A 17,081-nucleotide genomic window follows, 5' to 3' on the forward strand; every position below is an offset into this window, starting at 1 on the left:
GATTCCTGCCAATGCATAAAAGCTATGGAACTGATTAGATCTATGAAACCTGCCTCCTGGTCCAGATGCCCCTTTTTGTTTCAAAAACATTTTTTTTAACGTTTATTCTTTTTTTTTTTTTTTCAGAGAGAGAGAGACAGAGAGAGACAGAGTGTGAGCGGGGGAGGGGCAGAGAGAGAGGGAGACACAGAATCTGAAACAGGCTCCTGGCTCTGAGCTGTTAGCATAGAGCCCAAAGTGGAATTCAAACTCCCTAACCCTGAGATCATGCATAACCTGAGCCAGAGTCAGCAGCTTAACAGACTGAGCCACACAGGTGCCCTGAGAGGACTTTATTTTACAGGAGTGGGATGGACCTAATGGAGAAGGCGAGGCCAAAGATATAAAGACAACAAAAGAGGGCGACTCTTGATTTCCACTCAGGCCATGACCTCATGCTTTGTAAGTTCGAGCCCTGCGTCACGTGGCTTTCCACTGACAGTGTGGAGCCTGCTTGGGATTCTCTCTCCCTCTCTCTGCCTCTCCCCTGCTCATTCTCTCATTCTCTCTCTCTCTCTCTCTCTCTCTCTCTCTCTCTCTCTCTCTCAATAAATAAATAAAACTTAAAAAAAAAAAAAAGAAAGACAACAAAAGATAATTGAGAATCTCTAGCAGGGACGGGAGTGGTAGCGTAAATTGGGCAGGTAAGACATACTGGAGGGAAAAAAGAGGTAAAGATATAGATTAAGCTGGGAGGTTTGAAAGAATGATGAGATACTGGGTAGTGTCATTTTCTGGAGGCATTTGGAATCATGATAAGAGGCACCTTAAAATAAAGAAACAGTCAAGAAGTCGAATTGACTGGATGAGATGAATGAGAGAGAGATAAATCTCTGACCACTCCCAAATTTGGGGCTTGGGCAATGGGTGGATGATAGTGTTGGAGTACAACAACAACAACACAGATTTGGGAGGAAAATGTGTTAAGGATGAGTTCCTTTGTTTACATGGAATCCATCAATAGTGCATATTGCATAAGGCATTTTGCCTCTGAACTTTGGGATCCACAGTGCCCACTACAAAGATAAACCCGCTCTTCTAAGCCTTGTGTACATAAAATAGTGTCACAGAAGCATTCTGCTCTGCAAGGGTCTCACTAGCTTCCTTCCTTAGTGGACTATAAGAAAAGGCTTTTCAGAAGGAACATGAAGTGGAGAATTTATTTGACCTATGAACTTTTTATTTTTTAACCATGACTACATTCCCTTGACTGGATATTGGATACCAAGCTATATAGGCTTTACTAGGAGTTCTGCATGAAAAATGGCAATCCAAAAGTCTCAAATGAAAGGAAAACTGAGGTTATTTAGGAAGAAGATTTTTACAACAACTAAAGGGAAAATTGAGGGGATAAAAGAGTTTAAGAAGGAAAAACAGGGAGAGTGGGAGAAAAGGGGTTCGCCAACAGCCTGGGGAAGTAGTGATTCTGAGGAAAGAATGATGTAACATAGAAGACGATGACTGAGTTGGAGGGAGGAGGAAGACAAACCCCGGGAAAATTTGGAGAGAGGGAGTGTGAAAAGGAGAAACTTTTTAAGGTTGGAAATTGAGGTCGGTGACCATGGAGTGGATAGGAAGAAGAAAAAGAGTGCCATGTGGGAATGAAAAGGTTTCCAGGTTGAGGTAGTGGGTGGAGAGAGGATGGGGTGATGATAGAGGGTGAAGAGACCGCGGGGGGTGTTTGTGGGCGAGGGACAAGAGCAATCTGGGAGGAGCAGGTGGCCGAGGCAGCCGCGGAGCAGGCCTGGTCCTTCCAGGTTTCCGCCGCAATCCGCGCCTGGAGGATGCTCCCTGGCAGCGCGCGAAGACCGTGGGGAAACCAAGCAGGGTCGGTCACCGGGACGGGCGCGGCCGGGCCCGGGAAATCCATGAAGAGGACCGACAGCGGGTCCTGCTGCCGCCGCCGCCGCTGCGGCTGCAGCTGCTGCCGCCGCGCGTCCCGCCGGGCGCACCGCGCGCCCTACTGGCCCGGGGACGCGGCTCGAGCCCCACCGCCCTCGCGGCGCTCCCCTGGCCGGGCACGACGGCGTCCCGAGGCGGCCGGGAGCTGGGCGGCGGCGGCCGAAGAGGAGGAGGAGGCAGCCGCGGCGGCCGCACCCTGGATGAGGTGAGAGCCCCGCGGGAGCCCCGGAGGCTGCGGTCCGCGCGGGGAGCGGGGGCGCGCGGCGCGCTGGGCGGGAGGACCGTTCCCGGGCTGGGCCCCGGGGGCTGAAGGGGTTGGCGCCGAGGGCCATCAGCTAGGACAGGGGTTGGAGGGCACCGGGCAGAGGGTTTGCGGGGCGTTGATGCGGCCGGTGGCGGGGCAGAGCGGAGAAAAGCCAGTGGGGGAGTTGCCTAGAAATCAAGGTGTGGCTCCGCGTTATACCGGACTAAAGCTGGGGAAACGCGTCTCTGTCCCATCCAAGGTCTTTGCTGGATGCGTAGACGCCCGTTTTGTTGGTGGAGATGAGGCTGAAGGCCATGTCTGTTGATGGAGAGATGAGCACATGATGCAGAAGGCCATGCCAGGGTGGAAGCATTAGGGAAGGTAAAAGCAGATCAGGAAACGCGCGCGAGTACGCGCTGCTTTCTCTCACACCCTCTTTATGTGTGTATCTATATAATTTTTATTTATCTAAGAGACAAACAGCACGGTGGGGTTGGTGATGGTTCTTTCTTCCTAGGCCACCTCTCTTCCCCTGCAGAGCTGTGGCCATGCCTGTTGGCCGGATGAGGCGTGCAGGACAATCTCCACTTAACCCAGCCCCTTCCTTTGCGCTGAAATGGAAGACTGGACAGATTAGGCCCACATTTTCTTCATGTAGCATCAGCAGGACAAAAATCTGCCATGCATACGATGTTTTGGAAAAGAGATTGTGCTACCTCCGTTTTTGAAACAAGCCTTTCCTTGCCTTAGCATTTTTAGCTTACTCTTTTATGGGAACCCAGGAGTCCCAAATCATACTGCAGGGCAGTGGTGGCTTTGGTCTCTAAGCTGCCGTCTACTAACTGGGAAATGAAAAAAGTAACTTCGTTTCTCTGGGCCTCAATTTCCTATGCATAAAATCACGATTTGGATCTTTTGAGGATTAATTACAGAACGAAATATTAATGGAATCTGTTTTCTGTGTTTAGGACTATGCTTTATTTGTGAATTAGGAAACTAGTTTATTCACACTTCGTTGTATTTACTCATCACACTGCCCACTGTGAGAAAACTGAGTCAAAGTCATTCAATTGACAGTGCTTAATGGAATCATATGTCTATTAAGATACCCATAAAAAATTACTGCTTTTAAGAAAGTATGAGGCCACACCTAAAACTAATATAACACTGTCTGTTAACTAACTGGAATTAAAATTAAAACTTAAAAAAAATAAGGAACAAGGCAAAAGTATTCATTATTTGATTTTTTATACCATGGAATTTTAGCCCAAACAATTACTTTTTTTTTTTTTTTAACATGTGTATCTCTGCAGTGTTGAATAGTTTTCACAGACTACTTTGGGTTTTTTTTTTAAAGCTTGAAACAAAAAAATTTTAATCTGAACATATATCTATAATTTAAAGTCTTTTTAACTGTTTATTCATACACTGTGGTGAACGCTTTTCATCAAAAGAGCAATGCTATTGCAAAATTTAAAATGGATCATGACTTATTATAAAGATGTGATTTTTTTTTTTTTTTTTTTACAGTCTTTGGTAACAAAAAGTTACCAAATTAGAATTTGGTTCTCTACATTGTGGTTTAATTGTTTAAATAGACAGCACACTTTAATTATTTCCTTAATGGCTATTCATCTGACAGATCTCCGTATTCATCTTAGTTGATGTAACGAGGAGCCTTGAAATGTTTTTGTTTTTTTTTTTAACATTTCAGGAATTCCCAAATGAAACTGTGTCAGGAACTTCACTGAGGTTGGTGCTACTCTGACCCCCATTGAAAAATTCTCTAGGAATGAGCAGCATTTTTTTTTTTTAAGTTTAGTTATTTATTTGAGAAAGAGAGAGCACGAGCAGGGGAGGGGCAGAGAGAGAGGGGGAGAGGGAGAATCCCAAGCAGGCTCCACACTGTCACTGCAGAGCCAGATGCAGGGCTCGAACCCATGAACCATGAGATCATGACTTGAACTAAAGTCAGATGCTTAGCCAACTGAGCCACCCAAGCACCCCTGTGTAGCATACTTTCATTTTTTATTCTTTTTTAAGGAGGCCTCACCCCCAACGTGGGACTTGAACTCACAACTCCACAATCAAAAGTCAAATGCTCTACCAATGGAGCCAGCAGGGTGCCCCTTTACTTTTGAAAACACACCTGTCTTATCCACAGTATTAGAGGTTAATGAGTATGAGAGACTTGTCCTTGAGAAGGGGCGTTTTTGGTATCTAATTTTCTGACTATCAAATCAGTTTTAAAAATGGAAGAAAACACCTCTGCACATTACCCAGATTCAATTTACTTCTGTTATTTATTGAGCAACGATGGTGGAGGCCAGGACAAAACTGGATGCAAAACTGCCCTCAAGTAGCTCAGAATCTATAGTTCTATACCAGTTATGGAGTAAGTGCTATAACAGAAGGGTGAAGTGGGGAAATGAGAAATAAATAAATTAATAAATAAATAAATGAATTAATTAAAAGGATCTCTTCAGGGAAAATGGACTGTGTCCTAAGAAGCCATACAAGGTGACATTATCTTGGAAAATATGTTAGAATCTGGTCTTGGGGCACCTGGGTGGCTCAGTCAGTTGGGCGTCCGACTTTGGCTTAGGTCATGATCTCACGGTTCGTGGGTTCGAGTCCTGCATTGGGCTCTGTGCTGACATCTCAGAGCCTGGAGCCTGTTTCAGATTCTGTGTCTCCCTCTCTCTCTACCCCTCCCCCACTCTCTCTCTCTCAAAAATAAGCATTAAAAAATTAAAAAAAAAGAATCTAGTCTTACCTTGTCGAGTCTGTTTCTCAGGCTGATATTAAACAAATCCACAAGACTGTTATCTAAACCCAGAATGACAAATTATTATGAGGATTTATTCTCAAAAATTAAAATGAGGATTCTAACATCTCGGGGAACTAGACCCTCTTCTGTTACTCTAGTAAGGTCTCTTGGCATACTTGCCACATTTGGAAAACAAATTATAACCAAAAGATTGTTTATGAAACTTGAATTTAAAACAAGGGAAAGTAATCAGTGGATTCCAGATTTTGTAAACTTTAATAGCTTTAAACAGAGTAACAGGATACAAATGGGTTCTTTATTCCCCGGATGGTGAGCGTGCACCTCTCTTCTCATGTACTCCCTCTCTGTTTCTATCTCTGACCCACTAATATTTTCAATTAGGTAATAATCTGTTTGGCTCTGGAATCCTTGTGTGGTTCCAAGTGCTGGCACATCTTTTCTCTGAACCGGTTTGTCTTAATTGTAAACTTTACATTTCAAAATGCAAGCTTACTTTCTTTTAGGTGAAATTCATGATGGGGGTAAGGAAGTGGGGTCAGGGCATTTTGTTACAGCACCTACATGCTGGCATTATGAGCCAGATGGTTAATGGCTACTGAATGTGGTGCTAAGAACCAGAGGACCAGAGAGGGCTTCACACACACACACAGGAGGTGAATTTTGTCTGGCCTAACAAAATAATGAAGCCAGGTTGGGTGGGAAGCAAATTTTAGCAGAGGGATAAAAACAGATGTATGGCCCTGGGAAAATGCTTTCTTGAAGTGAGACCCTGGATAGAACTTTTCAATGAGGATTTAATTCAAAAGTGATCCTCTCTCGGGGTGCCTGGGTGGCTTGGTCGGTCGAGCGTCCCACTTCGGCTCAGGTCATGATCTCACAGATCATGGGTTCAAGCCCCACATCGGTTCTGCGCTGACAGCTTAGAGCCTGGAGCCTGCTTCAAATTCTATGTCTCCCTCTCTCTCTGCTCCTCCCGCACTCTTGCTCTGTCTCTCTCTTTCCTTCAAAAAGAAATTAAAACATTAAAAAAAATTTTTTTTTCAGAAGTGATCCTCTCTCAAGTATACAGTTGTTTAAGAAGAGGAACTAACTGAGTTGCCAGCTGCCTCTGGGTGCATTTTTGAACCCTAGCAGTTTGCATGTTTAGGTGGATAACCTGGAACCAGCAGACAACTGTCGGGGGTAATGATGTCAGAGAAGGTTAACTTTCTAACATCAAACTTCAACCATTATGTCTCTTTAGCCATCTCTCTTTTTGTCATGATTATTTTGTTACTGCTGTATTGAGATATAATTGACATAAAATAAACTGGGCAGATTTGGGGCACCTGGGTGGCTCAGTCGGTTAAGCGTCCAACTTTGGCTCATGGTTTGTAAGTTCGAGCCTTGTGAGTTCGAGCCCCGCATTGGGCTCTATGCTGACAGCTCGGAGCCTAGAGCCTGCTTCGGATTCTGTGTCTCCTTCTCTCTCTGCCCCTCCCCACTTGTGCTTTGTCTCTCTCTGTCTCTCAAAAATAAATAAATGTTAAAAAAATTTTTTTAATAAACTGGGCGGATTTATTTTTTTTTAATTTCTTTTTTTTTTTCAACGTTTATTTATTTTTGGGACAGAGAGAGACAGAGCATGAACGGGGGAGGAGCAGAGAGAGAGGGAGACACAGAATCGGAAACAGGCTCCAGGCTCTGAGCCATCAGTCCAGAGCCCGACGCGGGGCTCGAACTCACGGACCGCGAGATCGTGACCTGGCTGAAGTCGGACGCTTAACCGACTGCGCCACCCAGGCGCCCCTAAACTGGGCAGATTTAAAGTGTACGATTGGAAAAGTTTTGCTACATGCATGTATCTGTGAAATTATCACATGCTTATCATCCCCAAAAGTTTCCTTCTTCCCTTTTATAATCCTCCCTGCTGTCTCTGGCCCCCCTAACACACAGGCAATCAACCACTGATCTGCTTTCTGTTGCTCTGTTTGCATTTTCTAGAAATTTATATACATGGAATCATATAGTAAGTACTCTTTGTTTCTGTCTGGGCTTCATTCACTCAGCATAATTATTCTGAGTTTTATCCACGATGTTGTGGGTAGCAATAGTTTGTTTTCTTTTGTTACTGAGTAGTATTCCCTTGTATGGATATGCCACAGGTTGTTTATTTTTTTTTTATTTATCTATTTATTTATTTATTTATTTATTTTGTTTATTTTTTTTCTGAAATTTATTGACAAATTGGTTTCCATACAACACCCAGTGCTCATCCCAAAAGGTGCCCTCCTCAATACCCATCACCCACCCTCTCCTCCCTCCCACCCCCCATCAACCCTCAGTTTGTTCTCGTTTTTTAACAGTCTCTTATGCTTTGGCTCTCTCCCATTCTAACCTCTTTTTTTTTTTTTTCCTTCCCCTCCCCCATGGGTTCCTGTTAAGTTTCTCAGGATCCACATAAGAGTGAAACCATATGGTATCTGTCTTTCTCTGTATGGCTTATTTCACTTAGCATCACACTCTCCAGTTCCATCCACGTTGCTACAAAAGGCCATATTTCATTTTTTCTCATTGCCACGTAATATTCCATTGTGTATATAAACCACAATTTCTTTATCCATTCATCAGTTGATGGACATTTAGGCTCTTTCCATAATTTGGCTATTGTTGAGAGTGCTGCTATGAACATTGGGGTACAAGTGGCCCTATGCATCAGTGCTCCTGTATCCCTTGGATAAATTCCTAGCAGTGCTATTGCTGGGTCATAGGGTAGGTCTATTTTTAATTTTCTGAGGAACCTCCACACTGCTTTCCAGAGCGGCTGCACCAATTTGCATTCCCACCAACAGTGCAAGAGGGTTCCCGTTTCTCCACATCCTCTCCAGCATCTATAGTCTCCTGATTTGTTCATTTTGGCCACTCTGACTGGCGTGAGGTGATACCTGAGTGTGGTTTTGATTTGTATTTCCCTGATAAGGAGCGACGCTGAACATCTTTTCATGTGCCTGTTGGCCATCCGGATGTCTTCTTTAGAGAAGTGTCTATTCATGTTTTCTGCCCATTTCTTCACTGGGTTATTTGTTTTTTGGGTGTGGAGTTTGGTGAGCTCTTTATAGATTTTGGATACTAGCCCTTTGTCCGATATGTCATTTGCAAATATCTTTTCCCATTCCGTTGGTTGCCTTTTAGTTTTGTTGGTTGTTTCCTTTGCTGTGCAGAAGCTTTTTATCTTCATAAGGTCCCAGTAATTCACTTTTGCTTTTAATTCCCTTGCCTTTGGGGATGTGTCGAGTAAGAGATTGCTACGGCTGAGGTCAGAGAGGTCTTTTCCTGCTTTCTCCTCTAAGGTTTTGATGGTTTCCTGTCTCACATTCAGGTCCTTTATCCATTTTGAGTTTATTTTTGTGAATGGTGTGAGAAAGTGGTCTAGTTTCAACCTTCTGCATGTTGCTGTCCAGTTCTCCCAGCACCATTTGTTAAAGAGGCTGTCTTTTTTCCATTGGATGTTCTTTCCTGCTTTGTCAAAGATGAGTTGGCCATACGTTTGTGGGTCTAGTTCTGGGGTTTCTATTCTATTCCATTGGTCTATGTGTCTGTTTTGGTGCCAATACCATGCTGTCTTGATGATGACAGCTTTGTAGTAGAGGCTAAAGTCTGGGATTGTGATGCCTCCTGCTTTGGTCTTCTTCTTCAAAATTCCTTTGGCTATTCGGGGCCTTTTGTGGTTCCATATGAATTTTAGGATTGCTTGTTCTAGTTTCGAGAAGAATGCTGGTGCAATTTTGATTGGGATTGCATTGAATGTGTAGATAGCTTTGGGTAGTATTGACATTTTGACAATATTTATTTTTCCAATCCATGAGCAGGGAATGTCTTTCCATTTCTTTAAATCTTCTTCAATTTCCTTCATAAGCTTTCTATAGTTTTCAGCATACAGATCCTTTACATCTTTGGTTAGATTTATTCCTAGGTATTTTATGCTTCTTGGTGCAATTGTGAATGGGATCAGTTTCTTTATTTGTCTTTCTGTTGCTTCATTGTTAGTGTATAAGAATGCAACTGATTTCTGTACATTGATTTTGTATCCTGCAACTTTGCTGAATTCCTGTATCAGTTCTAGCAGACTTTTGGTGGAGTCTATCGGATTTTCCATGTATAATATCATGTCATCTGCAAAAAGCGAAAGCTTGACTTCATCTTTGCCAATTTTGATGCCTTTGATTTCCTTTTGTTGTCTGATTGCTGATGCTAGAACTTCCAGCACTATGTTAAACAGCAGCGGTGAGAGTGGGCATCCTTGTCGTGTTCCTGATCTCAGGGAAAAAGCTTTCAGTTTTTCCCCGTTGAGGATGATGTTAGCTGTGGGCTTTTCATAAATGGCTTTTATGATCTTTAAGTATGTTCCTTCTATCCCGACTTTCTCAAGGGTTTTTATTAAGAAAGGGTGCTGGATTTTGTCGAAGGCCTTTTCTGCATCGATTGACAGGATCATATGGTTCTTCTCTCTTTTTTTGTTAATGTGATGTATCACGTTGATTGATTTGCGAATGTTGAACCAGCCCTGCATCCCAGGAATGAATCCCACTTGATCATGGTGAATAATTCTTTTTATATGCCGTTGAATTCGATTTGCTAGTATCTTATTGAGAATTTTTGCATCCATATTCATCAGGGATATTGGCCTGTAGTTCTCTTTTTTTACTGGGTCTCTGTCTGGTTTAGGAATCAAAGTAATACTGGCTTCATAGAATGAGTCTGGAAGTTTTCCTTCCCTTTCTATTTCTTGGAATAGCTTGAGAAGGATAGGTATTATCTCTGCTTTAAACGTCTGGTAGAACTCCCCTGGGAAGCCATCTGGTCCTGGACTCTTATTTGTTGGGAGATTTTTGATAACCGATTCAATTTCTTCGCTGGTTATGGGTCTGTTCAAGCTTTCTATTTCCTCCTGATTGAGTTTTGGAAGAGTGTGGGTGTTCAGGAATTTGTCCATTTCTTCCAGGTTGTCCAATTTGTTGGCATATAAGTTTTCATAGTATTCCCTGATAATTGTTTGTATCTCTGAGGGATTGGTTGTAATAATTCCATTTTCATTCATGATTTTATCTATTTGGGTCATCTCCCTTTTCTTTTTGAGAAGCCTGGCTAGAGGTTTGTCAATTTTGTTTATTTTTTCAAAAAACCAACTCTTGGTTTCATTGATCTGCTCTACAGTTTTTTTAGTTTCTATATTGTTTATTTCTGCTCTGATCTTTATTATTTCTCTTCTTCTGCTGGGCTTAGGCTGCCTTTGCTGTTCTGCTTCTAGTTCCTTTAGGTGTGCTGTTAGATTTTGTATTTGGGATTTTTCTTGTTTCTTGAGATAGGCCTGGATTGCAATGTATTTTCCTCTCAGGACTGCCTTTGCTGCATCCCAAAGCGTTTGGATTGTTGTATTTTCATTTTCGTTTGTTTCCATATATTTTTTAATTTCTTCTCTAATTGCCTGGTTGACCCACTCATTCGTTAGTAGGGTGTTCTTTAACCTCCATGCTTTTGGAGGTTTTCCAGACTTTTTTCTGTGGTTGATTTCAAGCTTCATAGCATTGTGGTCTGAAAGTAAGCATGGTATAATTTCAATTCTTGTAAACTTATGAAGGGCTGTTTTGTGACCCAGTATATGATCTATCTTGGAGAATGTTCCATGTGCACTCGAGAAGAAAGTATATTCTGTTGCTTTGGGATGCAGAGTTCTAAATATATCTGTCAAGTCCATCTGATCCAATGTCTCATTCAGGGCCCTTGTTTCTTTATTGACCGTGTGTCTAGATGATCTATCCATTTCTGTAAGTGGTGTATTAAAGTCCCCTGCAATTACCACATTCTTATCAATAAGGTTGCTTATGTTTATGAGTAATTGTGTTATATATTTGGGGGCTCCGGTATTCGGTGCATAAACATTTATAATTGTTAGCTCTTCCTGATGGATAGACCCTGTAACTATTATATAATGTCCTTCTTCATCTCTTGTTACAGCCTTTAATTTAAAGTCTAGTTTGTCTGATATAAGTATGGCTACTCCAGCTTTCTTTTGGCTTCCAGTCGCATGATAAATAGTTCTCCATCCCCTCACTCTCAATCTAAAGGTGTCCTCAGGTCTAAAATGAGTCTCTTGTAGACAGCAAATAGATGGGTCTTGTTTTTTTATCCATTCTGATACCCTATGTCTTTTGGTTGGCGCATTTAATCCATTTACATTCAGTGTTATTATAGAAAGATACGGGTTTAGAGTCATTGTGATGTCTGTATGTTTTATGCTTATAATGATGTCTCTGGGACTTTGTCTCACAGGGTCCCCCTTAGGATCTCTTGTAGGGCTGGTTTAGTGGTGACAAATTCCTTCAGTTTTTGTTTGTTTGGGAAGACCTTTATCTCTCCTTCTATTCTAAATGACAGACTTGCTGGATAAAGGATTCTTGGCTGCATATTTTTTCTGTCTAGCACCCTGAAAATCTCGTGCCAATTCTTTCTGGCCTGCACAGGTTGTTTATTTATACACCAGCTGTTTTATTGTTTCCAGTTTTTTGGCTATTACAAACAAAACTGCTGTGAACATTCATGTACAAGTCTTTTTGTGGACCTATGCCTTCACTTTCTTAGGTAAATTTCAAATAGTAGAGTAGTAGGCATATGTTTAACATTTTAAGATACCACCAAACTCTTTCTCAAAGGGATTGTACCTTTTGATTTCCCACTAGCAATATATGAAGGTTCCCACTTCTCCACATTCTTGTCAACACTTATCATTGTCTGTCTTTTTTATTATAGCCGTTCTAGTGTGTGTGAAATGGTATCTTATGGTTTTGATTTGCATTGCCCTAGTGACTACTGATGATGAACTTATTTTTTTTTTTTTTTTTTTTTTTTTGGGACAGAGAGAGACAGAGCATGAACGGGGGAGGGGCAGAGAGAGAGGGAGACACAGAATCGGAAACCAGCTCCAGGCTCCAAGCCATCAGCCCAGAGCCTGACGCGGGGCTCGAACTCACGGACCGCGAGATTGTGACCTGGCTGAAGTTGGACGCTTAACCGACTGCGCCACCCAGGCGCCCCCTGATGTTGAACATTTTTTATGTCCTTAATTACCATCTGCATATTTTTGGTGAAGTGTCTATTGAAATCTTTTGCCCATTTTTTTATTGAGTTGTTTGCTTTTTTTTTGTGATTAAATTTGGAAGTTCCTACGTATCTGAAATACAAGTCTTTATTATAGAGGTACTTTGTAAGTATCTTGTCCCAATCTATATCTTGTCTTTCTATATTAATAAGTGTCTTTTGAAGACCAGATTTCTTCAAATCAGATCTTTAAATTTTGCCAAATAAGCCCAAACTATCAAACTGTTCTTTCATGTTCTAAGAAAGTGCTACTTAACCCAAGATCACAAAAATATTCTCCTGTTTTCTTCTAGAAATTTTATAGTTTTACATTTTATGCTTGGTTTATGATTCATTTCAAGCTAACTTTTGTATGAGGTACAAGGTATTGATCAAGGTTCATTTTTTGCATATAGATTTCCAGATTTTCCAGAGTTGAGAACTCTGTTCTTTCTCCATTTAATTTCCTTGGCAATTTATTGAAATCTATTGATCAAATATATGTGGGTCTATGTCTGAATTTTCTATTCTGTTCCATTCATCTATTTGTCTACTTTAAGACCAATACCATTCGTTTTGAAGTCCACTAACTTTATTGATATAAAAAACTTTGCAAAGACATAAAAGGAGCCACATAGCATAAAACAGACTAGAGACGGAAGTGGGGGTGAGGGAAAGGCTGGGAATCCACTCAGACAAGCTGATAATTGTCTACATGAAACTGGCAGGGGAAGAAGAAGGGAGATGCATGTAAGTGTCCGAATTCCAAAAAAGCTGAAATGGGGAGGGGAGCGAACTCCCCAAAGATCTTGAAGTATATCACAGGTGAGTATGACAACAGCAATATCTTTCTTCGTAGAGGACGGGGGGGCGGGTTCCCCATATGGCTGCAAACTCTGGAGACCCAGTGCTGGGACTAGAGATTGGGGCTCCCTAGAGAGCCTCACAGAAAGGTGTCACACCACTCTGGGAGGCACCCGAAGCAGTCCCAGGATTGCGGGGCATTGGCACCGTGTGTGTCCTTGAGCCATTCCCGAAGAGATCTTCAGATCTCTTTGGCACCAGAAACTGGCCAAGGACACCACGTAGGCCTTGTCAAAGCCCCCTTCCTCCAGCTCCTTGTCCAGAACTCCACTGATCCTGGCTAGACTCCCTGTTGGCTCTTCCCCCATGGGCTCTGCCACAGACTCTGTGCTTTGGGGAGGTTGTCATCTTGATCAGCTTAATTGTCAGCTCCTCCCGCTGCCCAGCTGCTCCTACCGATACCTCAGCCCACTCCATGCTGTCTTGATCACAGCAGCTCTTTATAAGTTTTAAAATCTTGTAGTGAAAGTCCTCCAACTTTGTCCTTCTTTTTCAAAATCATTCTGGCTATTCTAGGTCCTTTGTATTCTCATACACATTTTAGAATCCACTTTTCAGTGTAGACAAAAAGCCTGCTGGTGATTCAACTGGGATCACATTGACCCTATAGATTGATTTGGAGAGGATCAATATTTCAAAAATATTGAGTCTCCCAGTCCATAAACATGGTGCATATCTCCATTTATTTTGATGAGTGGTTCTCAGTTGGGGGTAACAGATATAACAGTATCTAGACACATTTTTGTGGGATTTTTTGGGGATGTGTGTGTGTATTTGGACACATTTTTGTTTATCATACCTCAGGGCAAGGGTGATTCGGGCATCTAGTAGATGAAGGTCAGGAATGCTGGTAAACGTTCTACAAAGCACAGAACAGTCCCTACAATGAAGAATTATCCAATCCGATAATAATAATAATAATAATAATAATAATAATAATATCTTTAATTTCTCTCACCAGTGTTTTGTTTTTAGTGTATCCTAGTCACGTATCTTAGAGACACATATGCCTAGATTCTTCATATTGTTGATTCTCTTATAGTTGATAATATCTTAAAATTTTCAATTTCTGATTGTTTATTGCTAGTTTATATTGATTTTTCCCTATTGATTTTGTATCCTGTAGCTTTGCTGAATTCACAGTTTAGTTCTAAGAGATTTTTTTTATAGATGTGATAGGATTTCTACATGATGATGTCGTCCCCCCAAGAAAGAGAGATGATATTTTAATCCTCTTTCCAATCTCTATGTCTATCTGTCTGTCTGTCTGTTGTTTGTCTTTGCCTTATTGCACTAGCTAGAGCCTCCAGTACAAAGTTAAATTGAAATAGTGAGAGCAAACATCTCTGCCTTGTTCCTGATCTTAGGAGGAAGGCATTCAGTTTTTCACCATTATGTGTGGTATTACCTGCAGATTTTCCATAGGTGCCTTTTATCACATTGAAAAAGTTCCCTTCTAGTCATAGTTTTCTGAGGATTTTCATTAGCAATGGATGCCTAATTTTACATCTGTTGAGATTATTGTATCATTTTTTCCTTCTACATTCTGTTAATCTGGTGAATTGCAATGATTGATATAAGAATGTTAAAATTGGGGCATCTGGATGCCTCAGTTGATTGGGCGTCCAACTCTTGATTTTGGTTCAGGTCATGATCCCAGGGTCATGGTATTGAGCCCCAGGTCTGGCTCTGTGCTGAGCATGGAGCCTGCTTGAGATTTTCTTTCTCTCCCTCTGCCCCTCCCTCCCTCTCTTTCTCTTTCTCTCTAAAATTAAAAAAAAAATGTTAACATCAATGTTGGGTGCCTGGGATATATCCCACTTAGTTATGATTTACTATACTTCCTATATATTGTTGGATTAGATCTGCTAAAATTTTGTTAAGAATTTTTGGGGCACCTGGTTGGCTCAGTGGGTTAAGCTTCCGACTCTTGGTTTCGACTCAGGTCACAATCTCACTGTTCGAGGGTTCGAGCCCCGCATCAGTCTCCGTGCTGATGGTGCAGAGCCTACTTGGGATTCTCTCTCTCCCTCTGTCTCTCTGCCTCTACCCCACTCATGATTGCTTGCTCTCTCTCTCTCTCTCTCTCTCTCAAAAATAAGTAAACATTTAAAAAAATTAAGAATTTTTGCATCTGTGTTCATGGGGGATATTGGTTTGTATTCTCTATTTACAATAACTTTGTTTGGATTTTGTATAAGGACAATATTGGCCTCAAAAAATGAGTTGGGGGCACCTGGGTGGCACAGTCGGTTGGTTGAGTGTCCAACTCTTGGTCTTGGTTCAGGTTATGGTCTCACAGTTCTGGGTTCAAGCCCCACATCAGGCTCTGCATTAATGGTGCAAAGTCTGCTTGGGATTCTGTCTCTCCTTCTCTCTGACCCTCCCCGCTTGTGCGCACACTCTCTGTCTCAGAATAAATAAATAAACTTTAAAAAAAAAGAGTTGGAATTCCCACCTCTTCAATATTGGGGGAGAGTTTGGGTGGAAATTGCATTATTGCTTCCTTAAATGTTTGATAGTATTCACTAGTAAAGACTTTTAAGCCTAGATTTTCCTTCTGGGAAGGTTTTTAATTACAAATATAATTTCCTTAATAAATGTAGGTCTATTTAGCTTATCTGTTTCTTCTGGGGAGAGTTTTGTTAATTTGTGTCTTCCAAGAAATTTGTTCATTTTTTCTAAGTCGTCAAATTTATTGTCATAAATTTAAAAATTTTGCAAATTGAAACATAATTTTCTTATTAGTCCTTTAATATTTGTAGAGTCTGCACTGATGTCACCTTTCTCATTCTGCATATTGGTTATTTGTGTCTTCTCTTTTTGTTTCGATAAACTTGATCTGAAGTTTATCAGTTTTATTTACCTTTTCAGAAAACCAGCTTTGGCTTCACTTAATTTCTCTATTGTTTTTAGTGTTTTGAGTTTATGTGCTTTACCCCTGGTCTTTATTATTTCCTTTCTTCTGCTTACTTTGAATTTCATTTGCTCTTCCTTTTCCAGTTTCTTAAAGTGGATGGCTAGATCATTGATTTAAGACCTTTCTTTTCTACTTCAACTTCTTTGGTTCTGTAAATTTCATTCTAAGTACTGCATTAGCTCTATGCCACAAATTTTTATATCTCCTGAATTCATTTTCATTCAGTTTAAAATGCTTTCTCTTTTCACTTTTGGTTTCTTCTTTGCTCTGTGGGTTATATAGAAGTGTGTGTCTTGTTGTATGGAAACCAATTTGACAATAAATTTCATTAAAAAAAAAAGAAGTATGTGTTTAGTTTCAAGACATTTGAAAATATTTCAGACTTCTTTCTGCTACTGATTTCTGACGTAATTCATTTGTGGTCAGAGAGCACATCTTGTATGATTTGAGTTCTTTTACATTTGCTGAGAATTGTTTTATGGCCCAGATTATGATATGTCTTCGTAAATGTTCCTTGTGCACTGGAAAAACATGTATCCTGCTGTTGTTGAGTGGTGTGTTTTAGAAAGATCCTTTAGATCAAGTTGGTTCATTATGTTGTTCAAATTTTACATATCATTATTGACTCTGTAGCTAATTTTTTATCAATTATTGAGAGAGGTATGTTAAAATTTATTAATACAAATTTCAAATTTGTTATTTCTCTTTGCTTTCTGTATTTTTAAAAAAGATTCCAGGGGTGCCTGAGTGGCTCAGTCAGTTGAGCGTCCAGCTCTTGATTTGGACTCAGGTCATGATCCCAGGTTGTGGGATCTCTCTCTCTCTCCCTCTGCCCCTATGCCCCACTCATGCACTCTCTCTGTCTCTCTAAAATAAAATTTAAAGTAAATAAATAAATAAACAAATAAATAAATATTAAAAATAGAAGATTCCAAAACGAAGCTTTATTAGCTACATAGCTTCTCCGTGAGTTACCATTCTTTTTTGTTTTTTTTTTCTTTAAAATGCTAAACTCAATGGTTTTATCTTAAGTTGTGCAAAATATTGGTATTACAGAATGCTGAAATATTTTTTATGTCACTCAAAGGTTAACTGAAACATCTGAAAGGAATTGTTTTTATAAAAACATTAAAATATTAATTATTTGGGCGTGCCTGGGTGGCTCAGTCGGTTGAGCATCCGACTCAGGTAATGATCTCACAGTCAGT

The 17,081-nt window shown here is 40.8% G+C and overlaps 1 protein-coding gene and 1 pseudogene across 17 annotated transcripts in view; one reads left to right on the forward strand and one right to left on the reverse strand.

Moving 5' to 3' along the window:
- The first annotated feature begins 1,892 nt into the window (after positions 1-1,892).
- The window catches only part of LOC122481033 (myomegalin-like), a 225,493-nt gene continuing 210,304 nt past the window's right edge, over positions 1,893-17,081 (forward strand). For all 17 annotated transcript variants that reach the window (XM_043575981.1, XM_043575985.1, XM_043575984.1 and 14 more), the window contains exon 1: positions 1,893-2,146. In XM_043575981.1, coding sequence (XP_043431916.1) covers positions 1,908-2,146 — 239 coding nt within the window. In that variant the 5' untranslated portion in view covers positions 1,893-1,907. The remainder of the gene's footprint in view (positions 2,147-17,081) is intronic.
- Positions 12,121-14,209, reverse strand: LOC122481035 (annotated as a pseudogene).

This window comes from Prionailurus bengalensis, chromosome C1, assembly GCF_016509475.1.
Source record: "Prionailurus bengalensis isolate Pbe53 chromosome C1, Fcat_Pben_1.1_paternal_pri, whole genome shotgun sequence".
Lineage (NCBI taxonomy): Eukaryota > Metazoa > Chordata > Mammalia > Carnivora > Felidae > Prionailurus > Prionailurus bengalensis.